At 43.9% G+C, this 11,893-nt stretch overlaps 1 protein-coding gene across 3 annotated transcripts in view; it reads left to right on the forward strand.

Annotated features, from left to right (window-relative positions):
- The window catches only part of fip1l1b (FIP1 like 1b (S. cerevisiae)), a 40,460-nt gene extending 29,252 nt beyond the window's left edge, over positions 1 to 11,208 (forward strand). For all 3 annotated transcript variants that reach the window (XM_038982496.1, XM_038982499.1, XM_038982497.1), the window contains 9 exons: positions 1,284 to 1,440; positions 1,715 to 1,741; positions 2,122 to 2,173; positions 2,788 to 2,846; positions 5,789 to 5,812; positions 6,311 to 6,397; positions 7,698 to 7,830; positions 10,477 to 10,758; positions 10,959 to 11,208. In XM_038982496.1, coding sequence (XP_038838424.1) covers positions 1,284 to 1,440; positions 1,715 to 1,741; positions 2,122 to 2,173; positions 2,788 to 2,846; positions 5,789 to 5,812; positions 6,311 to 6,397; positions 7,698 to 7,830; positions 10,477 to 10,758; positions 10,959 to 11,100 — 963 coding nt within the window. In that variant the 3' untranslated portion in view covers positions 11,101 to 11,208. The remainder of the gene's footprint in view (positions 1 to 1,283; positions 1,441 to 1,714; positions 1,742 to 2,121; positions 2,174 to 2,787; positions 2,847 to 5,788; positions 5,813 to 6,310; positions 6,398 to 7,697; positions 7,831 to 10,476; positions 10,759 to 10,958) is intronic.
- Positions 11,209 to 11,893: the final 685 nt, after the last annotated feature.

An 11,893-nucleotide genomic window follows, 5' to 3' on the forward strand; every position in this document is an offset into this window, starting at 1 on the left:
TGGAGGGAAATAACATCCAGGTACACACACACACACACCTGGAGAGAAATAACATCCAGGTACACACACACCTGGAGAGAAACAACATCCAGGTACACACACACACACACCTGGAGAGAAACAACATCCAGGTACACACACACACACACACGCACACGCACACGCACACGCACACACACACACCTGGAGAGAAACAACATCCTGGTACACACACACACACACACACACACACACACACACACACACACACACCTGGAGAGAAACAACATCCTGGTACACACACACACACACACACACACACACACACACAGACACACACACCTGGAGAGAAACAACATCCTGGTACACACACACACACACACACACACACACACACACACACACACACACACACACACACACACACACACACACCTGGAGAGAAACAACATCCAGGTACACACACACACACACTTGGAGAGAAACAACATCCAGGTACACACACACACACACTTGGAGAGAGACAACATCCAGGTACACACACACACACACCTGGAGAGAAACAACATCCTGGTACACACACACACACACACACACACACACACACACACACACACACACACACACACACACACCTGGAGAGAAACAACATCCAGGTACACACACACACACCTGGAGGGAAATAACATCCAGGTACACACACACACACACACACACACACACACACACACACACACACACACACACACACACACACACACACACACCTGGAGAGAAATAACATCCAGGTACACACACACACACTTGGAGAGAAACAACATCCAGGTACACACACACACACACACACACAACTCAATATTAGGAAGTTGGTCTTAATGTTTGTAAACTCAGTGTATATTATGAGAGCTAAACAGAAAAAAATATATATTATTAAATAAAATAATGAGCCATACATTGACACATCGAGTCCAAAACGTCAATTAAAAAATAAATAAATATCTAGGTAGTTTTAAATCTTCCAGGAACGCATCTTTAATTTCTTGAGGAAAACAGTCCTGCTGTTATGAAAACCTTATGTTGACACCCGGAGTCACATTCGTTTATTTTGAAAGCTATAGCACACCGTCTTTCTATAAAGTAGGTTTTTAAAGGACCTTTTAGTCTGGTATCGTAGTAATACTGGTGTCGGGACAACACTACACTAACACATGAAAGGACATAGCCTTCATAGAAGTCAATGTAACCATTCCATTGGCTGTTGAATCACATACCCGGTGGTGATTGGCTGTTTCTTTGTTGTCTAGGTGATTTCGGAACACTCGTCGTCGGACGCTGAGCCAAACCCCAACAAGATGCCCCCCTTCTTCCCCCCCGGCCCCCTCCCCCCAAACATCCCTCCTCCTCCATTCCTCCCCCCTCCTCCCAACGTCAGCCAGGCTCCACCTCTCATCCCCCCACCAAGTAAGTCTACACCTCTCTCACTTTGTCATTCTTTCTCTCCCCCCATCTCTCTCTGTTTCTCTCTCTGTCTCTCCGTCTCTCTCTCTGTCTCTCCGTCTCTCTCCATCTCTCTCCCTGTCTCTCTCTCTCCTGCTTTCTATCTCTTTCCCTCTAACTTTCTCTCCCACATTCTCTCTCAGGCTCTAACTTTCTCTCCCTTTTATATATTTGTATATTCACCCTGTTTAACTTTCCCACAGAGAGGAATTTGCTAACAATTGTTTTTATTTGGTAGGAATACCTATGAATGTCCCTCCTCCTGGTAAGAACAATACTCCCAACTACACTCACTATTACTACACAAAATACACAATGACATTCATGATGTGGGAAAGACTGAAGAGTTCCACATATTAGAATACTATACGGGTTTTATCTGTCTTAATGTACCCAGTTAGAATGTGTCAGTGTGGTGATGTCATAGTCATAATGTGGTTTAGACTCAACAGAATGTGTCAGTGTGGTGATGTCATAATGCGGTATAGACTCAACAGTTAGAATGTGTCAGTGTGGTGATGTCATAATGTGGAATAGACTCAACAGTTAGAATGTGTCAGTGTGGTGATGTCATAGTCATAATGTGGTATAGACTCAACAGTTAGAATGTGTCAGTGTCTTAATAGTAACACTGTGTGTGTGCAGGTTTCCCTCCTCCCAGCGGCCCCCCTCCCTCTCTCATCCCCACCTTGGACAGGTAAGACACCTCCACCTTGTAGACATGGATAGATTGAGCCCTAGCCTCTCTCCTCCTATGTACGTGTAGACATGGATAGATTGAACCCTAGCCTCTCTCCTCCTATGTACTTGTAGACATGGATAGATTGAGCCCTAGCCTCTCTCCTCCTATGTACTTGTAGACATGGATAGATTGAACCCTAGCCTCTCTCCTCCTATGTACGTGTAGAGATCTAAGGCAGCGTTTACACAGGCAGCCCAATTCTGATCTGTTAAACCAATTATTTACAAAAGAGCTGATCTGTTTAAATAGCGTTAGCATATTGACTGGAAGTCTATGGGTATCTGTTAGCATGCTAGTAGATACCCATCGACTTCCAGTCAACACGCTAACACTATTTAAACATTGGCTCATGAATACTACTTTAAACTTCCTTCATACTGGACACATAAACATGGTGTCCACGAGTCCACCTGACTCTGGGGAAGTAGATAAAGAGCATCATCGCCAAAATCCTGAAATATCCATTTAATGTGATTGATTGGATCAATATGTAAATAGTATCTAAAGTATTGGATAAAATGATAATGACGACTTTGATATATTGAACGTTTTTTGTTTATTTTTTATAGCAGTGGGCATCCAGGTGGATATGATGTCCGTCCCGTTCCACCATACCCCTTCCCCACAGGTAGGGGGCGACAACACACACTATCACTTTCAATCAATATTATATTATAGAAGTCTGTCCAAAATGGATCCCTATTCCCTATGTAGTACGCTACCGTTGACTAAGGTGCCATTTCCGATGTAGCCTCACTCTCAATCACTTTCAATTAATAATAAGTTATTATTATATTACATGGTATTAAATCAATCCACGGGCCTCATTTAGCAACATATATAGGATGAGTCCCGATGGGCCCCAATCTGGCCTATATAATGCACTTCTTTTAAGCAGGGCCAATAGGGCTGTGGTCAACAGTAGTGCCCTATATAGGGAATAGGGTTCCAGTTGGGAAGCACCCATTTATGAACTTGATCCAAAGTTTGATTGATATTAGGGCCGGTACGATACCAGTATCGCGATACTCTTTAGTATCGTGGCAAGGAAACAAAACACGAAGCAGATTGGCTCAATATGTAATACCTTCTTTAGGAAAACAGCCCTGATGTTGGAAACAAACATCATTATGATGGAAAACAGCCCTGATGTTGGAAACAAACATCATTATGATGGAAAACAGCCCTGATGTTGGAAACAAACATCATTATGATGGAAAACAGCTCTGATGTTGGAAACAAACATCATGTTGGAAAACAGCCCTGATGTTGGAAACAAACATCATTATGATGGAAAACAGCCCTGATGTTGGAAAACAGCCCTGATGTTGGAAACAAACATCATTATGATGGAAAACAGCCCTGATGTTGGAAACATCATTATGATGGAAAACAGCCCTGATGTTGGAAACAAACATCATTATGTTGGAAAACAGCCATGATGTTGGAAACAAACATCATTATGATGGAAAACAGCCCTGATGTTGGAAACAAACATCATTATGATGGAAAACAGCCCTGATGTTGGAAACAAACATCATTATGATGGAAAACAGCCCTGATGTTGGAAACAAACATCATTATGTTGGAAAACAGCCCTGATGTTGGAAACAAACATCATTATGATGGAAAACAGCCCTGATGTTGGAAACATCATTATGATGGAAAACAGCCCTGATGTTGGAAACAAACATCATTATGATGGAAAACAGCCCTGATGTTGGAAACAAACATCATTATGATGGAAAACAGCCCTGATGTTGGAAACAAACATCATTATGTTGGAAAACAGCCCTGATGTTGGAAACAAACATCATTATGTTGGAAAACAGCCCTGATGTTGGAAACAAACACCATTATGTTGGAAAACAGCCCTGATGTTGGAAACAAACATCATTATGATGGAAACAGCCCTGATGTTGGAAACAAACATCATTATGTTGGAAAACAGCCCTGATGTTGGAAACAAACATCATTATGATGGAAAACAGCCCTGATGTTGGAACAAACATCATTATGTTGGAAAACAGCCCTGATGTTGGAAACAAACATCATTATGTTGGAAAACAGCCCTGATGTTGGAAACAAACATCATTATGTTGGAAACAAACATCATTATGTTGGAAAACAGCCCTGATGTTGGAAACAAACATCATTATGATGGAAAACAGCCCTGATGTTGGAAACAAACATCATTATGATGGAAAACAGCCCTGATGTTGGAACAAACATCATTATGTTGGAAAACAGCCCTGATGTTGGAAACAAACATCATTATGATGGAAAACAGCCCTGATGTTGGAAACAAACATCATTATGTTGGAAAACAGCCCTGATGTTGGAAACAAACATCATTATGTTGGAAAACAGCCCTGATGTTGGAAACAAACATCATTATGTTGGAAAACAGCCCTGATGTTGGAAACAAACATCATTATGTTGGAAAACAGCCCTGATGTTGGAAACAAACACCATTATGTTGGAAAACAGCCCTGATGTTGGAAACAAACATCATTATGATGGAAACAGCCCTGATGTTGGAAACAAACATCATTATGTTGGAAAACAGCCCTGATGTTGGAAACAAACATCATTATGATGGAAAACAGCCCTGATGTTGGAACAAACATCATTATGTTGGAAAACAGCCCTGATGTTGGAAACAAACATCATTATGTTGGAAAACAGCCCTGATGTTGGAAACAAACATCATTATGTTGGAAACAAACATCATTATGTTGGAAAACAGCCCTGATGTTGGAAACAAACATCATTATGATGGAAAACAGCCCTGATGTTGGAAACAAACATCATTATGATGGAAAACAGCCTTGATGTTGGAACAAACATCATTATGTTGGAAAACAGCCCTGATGTTGGAAACAAACATCATTATGATGGAAAACAGCCCTGATGTTGGAAACAAACATCATTATGTTGGAAAACAGCCCTGATGTTGGAAACAAACATCATTATGTTGGAAAACAGCCCTGATGTTGGAAACAAACATCATTATGTTGGAAAACAGCCCTGATGTTGGAAACAAACATCATTATGATGGAAAACAGCCCTGATGTTGGAAACAAACATCATTATGATGGAAAACAGCCCTGATGTTGGAAACAAACATCATTATGATGGAAAACAGCCCTGATGTTGGAAACAAACATCATTATGCTGGAAAACAGCCCTGATGTTGGAAACAAACATCATTATGATGGAAACAAACATCATTATGATGGAAAACAGCCCTGATGTTGGAAACAAACATCATTATGATGGAAAACAGCCCTGATGTTGGAAACAAACATCATTATGATGGAAACAAACGTCATTATGATGTCATCCAGAGTCACATGTATTTATTTTCCAAGTTGTAGCACGCCATATTTTACACCCAACAGGTTTTTAAAGCACCAAACAGTTTAGTCTGTTACGATACTGCTATCGTCTCGGCCGTAATTGATATGGGATGTATTTTAACTCCACGTGTACGGTTCTTTAGGTGGGCACACACTGATATGTACAAACACAATATTGTAATAATCCATCATGTTTATTGTCCCTCAGGTGGTTTCCCTCCTCCTATGACAGGTATGTCCTCATCACTACAGTACATCACTACAGTATATCACTACAGTACATCACTACAGTACATCACTACAGTATATCACTACAGTATGTCCTCATCACTACAGTATATCCTCCTCACTACAGTATATCCTCCTCCTCACTGCAGTATATCCTCATCACTACAGTATATCCTCCTCCTCCTCACTACAGTATATCCTCCTCCTCCTCACTGCAGTATATCCTCCTCCTCCTCACTACAGTATATCCTCCTCCTCCTCACTGCAGTATATCCTCCTCATCACTACAGTATATCCTCCTCCTCCTCACTACAGTATATCCTCCTCATCACTACAGTATATCCTCCTCCTCCTCACTACAGTATATCCTCCTCCTCCTCACGACAGTATATCCTCCTCCTCACGACAGTATATCCTCCTCCTCACGACAGTATATCCTCCTCCTCACGACAGTATATCCTCCTCCTCCTTCTCCTCACTACTATAATGTATCTGTCTCCAGGTGGCTACCCTCCTCCTATGCCAGGTGTGGTGTCTCCATGGCCTCCTATGATGGACCAGTCTAAACAGTGGGACTACTACCCTCCAGGTAAACCAGTCTAAACAGTAGTACTACTACCCTCCAGGTAAACCAGTCTAAACAGTAGGACTACTACCCTCCAGGTAAACCAGTCTAAACAGTAGGACTACTACCCTCCAGGTAAACCAGTCTAAACAGTAGGACTACTACCCTCCAGGTAAACCAGTCTAAACAGTGGGACTACTACCCTCCAGGTAAACCAATCTAAACAGTAGGACTACTACCCTCCAGGTAAACCAGTCTAAACAGTAGTACTACTACCCTCCAGGTAAACCAGTCTAAACAGGAGGACTACTACCCTCCAGGTAAACCAGTCTAAACAGTAGGACTACTACCGTCCAGGTAAACCAGTCTAAACAGTGGGACTACTACCCTCCAGGTAAACCAGTCTAAACAGTGGGACTACTACCCTCCAGGTAAACCAGTCTAAACAGTGGGACTACTACCCTCCAGGTAAACCAGTCTAAACAGTAGGACTACTACCCTCCAGGTAAACCAGTCTAAACAGTAGTACTACTACCCTCCAGGTAAACCAGTCTAAACAGTAGGACTACTACCCTCCAGGTAAACCAGTCTAAACAGTAGGACTACTACCCTCCAGGTAAACCAGTCTAAACAGTGGGACTACTACCCTCCAGGTAAACCAGTCTAAACAGTGGGACTACTACCCTCCAGGTAAACCAGTCTAAACAGTAGGACTACTACCCTCCAGGTAAACCAGTCTAAACAGTAGTACTACTACCCTCCAGGTAAACCAGTCTAAACAGTGGGACTACTACCCTCCAGGTAAACCAGTCTAAACAGTGGGACTGCTACCCTCCAGATAAACCTAAACAGGAGGGTGGTATAGACCATGTATTTATTTAATGTGATCAGCAGTAGATCTGTGTAATAGCAGAATTTAAAGGTCATATCTGATTGAGCTGACCTATGCAGCGGTTACCGTGACTACGGTCTCCGTGAACACAGGAACATTGCCTTTAAAAGGGTCATAGCTGACAAAGCAGGATCAGATTGAATCCCAGCCTTACTCTCTGTTAGTCAGCAGGATCAGATTGAATCCCAGCCTTACTCTCTGTTAGTCAGCAGGATCAGATTGAATCCCAGCCTTACTCTCTGTTAGTCAGCAGGATCAGATTGAATCCCAGCCTTACTCTCTGTTAGTCAGCGCCTCTACAAACTGTTTTTGGGTGTCAGCTAATGTTTTTTACTAGTGATCAATAACCAACCAGTCAATCAATCAACCTGTCAATCAATAACCAATCAATCAGTGTGACCTGATGTTCTTTACTGTACTACTACCCACCAGGACCGGGACCGGGACCGGGACCAGGACCCAGACGGGAGGACAAGAGGGAGAAGGAGAGAGAGAGACCCAGGGAGAGACCACATGAGAGGGAGAGAGAGAGAGAGCACAGCCCCTCCACAATGGCTTACAACAGGTTAGTCGAGGACGACACGGCGACAGCGGGTTAGCCGAGGACGACGCGGCGACAGCGGGTTAGCCGAGGACGACGCGGCGACAGCGGGTTAGCCGAGGACGACGCGGCGACAGCGGGTTAGCCGAGGACGACGCGGCGACAGCGGGTTAGCCGAGGACGACGCGGCGACAGCGGGTTAGCCGAGGACGACGCGGCGACAGCGGGTTAGCCGAGGAGGACGCGGCGACAGTGTTCTCCTAACAGTATTTCTTCCCCCACTGTCCCCGTACCGGGCTCGGACCAGTGGTCCTCTGCTCGCTAACACAAGTGACCGCATTCCTTGGCAACGCACAAACCAGTTGAGCTATAGAAACATATTGAATACGATAGCTAGCTGTGGAGTGCGCTTACAGCACATTCTTAACGGCAGCTAGCCTAGTGGTTATAGCGTTGGTTAGTAACCCAAAGGTTGCTAGATCTAATCCCCGAGCTGACAAGGTATAAATCTGTCGTTCTGCCCCTGAACAAGGCAGTTAACCCACTGTTCCCAGGCCGTCATTGTAAATAAGAATTTGTTCTTAACTGACTTGCCTAGTTAAATAAAGGTTAAATAAAAATGAACTCTGTTACTAGGGCCCTATAAAATCTGGAGACCGCGGACGGGATCGCAGAATCCAGACAAAAACGAAATGTATTGAACATTTAATTAATTTGCTCCAAGTTTATCATAAGACGTTAGCAGAGTGCCATCAGTGTTTCCTATTCCCACCAACTTTCTGAAGAGGCAACGAGAAATGTGTGGTTTGCACTCAGCTACCCCTTCATGTAGCCGTTAGCCACGATGCTAATTAAAAATCTTCTGGTAGGTGCAACGTTTTCCGTTTAAAAAAAAAATAAACTTCTCAATTAAATGTTAACTACAAAGTAGCCTATGCTTTAACCTGGCTGAATGACATCATGATTATTTTCATTGTCGTGATTTGTTTAGCAAAGTCGACCGTCACATGTGCGCTACAAAAAACGCCGCTAACAGCCTCTTGCTAGGTGGGTAATGGAATTAAAGGGACACTACAACCCTGCATAAAATATCAACAAACATGACCAGACCTCAAAGCTGCTTTTAAGCTTTGTGTTGTGGACTTAGAACAATCCAATTTAGTTGTTTTTCTATTGTGTGAAACTGAGGAAAACCAAAACAGAATTTTATAGGGCCTTATGTTACACGTTAACACAAAAACACACATTCAGACGAATGCATGGTCACACATACACACCTCTTCCAGTTTCACATGTTCTCTACCATGAGAGAGCAAGATCTGTTTAAACAACGACCAACAGATTGGCTCATCTCACTGTCCAATCAGAAAATATCTGTTTAACTTCTTATGGGCAATGCTGGACGGTAGCGTCCCACCTGGCCAACATCCGGTGAAATTGCAGTGTAAAATTCAAATGACAGAAATATAAATATTTAACATTCATGTAAATACAAGTATTATACATCAAAATAAAGCTTAACTTCTTGTTAATCCAGCCGCTGTGTCTGATTTCAAAAAGGCTTTACGTCGAAAGCACACCATGCGATTATCTGAGGACAGCGCCCCGCATACAAAAGCATGAAAACAGTTTTCAACCAGGCAGGTGCCTGCGATATAATAAATGCCTTACCTTTGATGATCTTATTCTGTTGGCACTCCAAAAGGTCCCAGTTACATCACAAATGGTCCTTTTGTTCGATAACGTCCTTCTTTATATCCATAAAAACTCAGTTTAGCTGGCGCGCTTCAGTCAATAATCCACTCGGTTTCCCTCCTTCAAAATGAAGCCCAAACGTTACCAATAAACTTATACAAACAAGTCAAACAACGTTTATAATCAAACCTCAGGTACCGTAATACGCAAATAAACAATACAATTTAAGACGGAGATGTTCATTACCGGAGATAAATAACAAAACGCACTTTCATCCACGCGCATGGAAACACTACAGCCAAAATGGGAGCCTCTTAGAAAAACTACAACTTCTTGCAAATTTTTCCAAAAACCAGCCTGAAACTCTTTCTAAAGACTGTTGGCATCTAGTGGAAGCCCTAGGAACTGCAATCTGGGAGGACTTCGCCTCATAATAAACATGAAAGCCATTGGAGACAGTTGTAGGCTGAGAATTATTTTTTGGGGATGGTTTGTCCTCGGGGTTTCGCCTGCCATATCAGTTCTGTTATACTCACAGACATTATTTTAACAGTTTTAGAAACGTTAGAGTGTTTTCTATCCAAATCTACCAATTATATGCACATCCTAGCTTCTGGGTCTGAGTAACAGGCAGTTTACTTTGGGTACGCTTTTCATCCGGACGTCAAAATATTGCCCCCTACCCAAGAGAGGTTAAACAATGACCGACAGATTGACACACCTCATCTCACTGTCCAATCAGAAAAGATCTGTTTAAACAACGACCAACAGATTGACACAACTCATCTCACTGTCCAATCAGAAAAGATCTGTTTAAACAACGACCAACAGATGGACACAACTCATCTCACTGTCCAATCAGAAAAGATCTGTTTAACAACGACCAGATTGAACAGTGAGTTGTTTCAATCAGAAAAGATGATTAGTCATGTCACTGTCCAGCGTCCAATGAGATATTCTGTCTGGTCTCCATAGTGACGAGGAGCGGTACCGCGGTTACCGGGAGTACCAGGCGGAGCGTGGCTACAGCGGCGGTGACCGTGGAGGAGGTGACCGTGGAGGGGGGGAGCGTGGAGGCGTAGACCGCGGAGGTGACCGTGGAGGTGGGGAGCGTGGCGGTGACCGTGGCAGTGGTGGTGAGCGTGGTGGTGGAGGCGGGGAGCGTCACAGAGAGAGGTCGAGCCGTGAGAAGGAGGAGAGACACAGAGAGAGAAGACACAGAGAGAAGGAGGAGGGGAGACACAAGTCATCACGCAGGTACGCCACACACACACACACACACACACACACACACACACACACACACACACACACACACACACACACACACACACACACACACACTATTTCACCTCTTTGCTGTATCAGAATCAGAACTGTCTTCCTTTTCTCCCCCTCTCTCTCTCTCCCTCCCTCTCCCTCCCCCTCTCTCTCCCCCTCTCTCTCACTCTGAGCAGTAGCAGCAGGAGGAGACATGATAGTGAAGAAGGAGACGGTCACAGGAGACACAAACACAAGAAGAGCAAGAGAAGCAAGGAGGGCAAGGAACCTAGTGATGACATGGGAGGAGACCAGGAGAACCAGGACACCATGGAGTGATGAAGACAACACCCTCCTCTCCCTCTACTCATCTGTCTCTCCCTCTGTTTCCCTCTATACGCCCCTCCATCTGTCTCTCTCTCCCTCTGTTTCCCTCTCTACGTTCCTCCATCTTTCTCTCTCTCCTCTCCCTCTCTCCCTCTGTTTCCCTCTATACGCCCCTCCATCTGTCTCTCTCTCCCTCTGTTTCCCTCTATACGCCCCTCCATCTGTCTCTCTCTCCCTCTGTTTCCCTCTCTACATCCCTCCATCTTTCTCTCTCTCCTCTCCCTCTCTCCCTCTGTTTCCCTCTATACGCCCCTCCATCTGTCTCTCTCTCCCTCTGTTTCCCTCTATACGCCCCTCCATCTGTCTCTCTCTCCCTCTGTTTCCCTCTATACGCCCCTCCATCTGTCTCTCTCTCCCTCTGTTTCCCTCTATACGCCCCTCCATCTGTCTCTCTCTCCCTCTGTTTCCCTCTCTACATCCCTCCATCTTTCTCTCTCTCCTCTCCCTCAGAGCACTGTTGTAGTTGATCATGCTCAGAGATCGTTGTTTACCCGTTCCCTTCGTAGTCATGACGATCATAAACAACCCTCATCTTCTGTCATTTATTTTTCGTCCCTCTATTTTCTTAACCAAACACCTCGCTGAAAGATGTCAATTTGTTGAATTAAAAAACAAGCTTTTGATAACTTCTGTGTGTTTGGGGGTTTCTGTGTGTTTGGTGGTTTCTGTGTGTTGGGGGGTTTCGGCACACCTATATTTGGGGAGTTTCTCCCATTCTTCTCTGCAGATCCTCTCAAGCTCTGTC

This window comes from Salvelinus namaycush, unplaced genomic scaffold (genome assembly GCF_016432855.1).
Source record: "Salvelinus namaycush isolate Seneca unplaced genomic scaffold, SaNama_1.0 Scaffold119, whole genome shotgun sequence".
Lineage (NCBI taxonomy): Eukaryota > Metazoa > Chordata > Actinopteri > Salmoniformes > Salmonidae > Salvelinus > Salvelinus namaycush.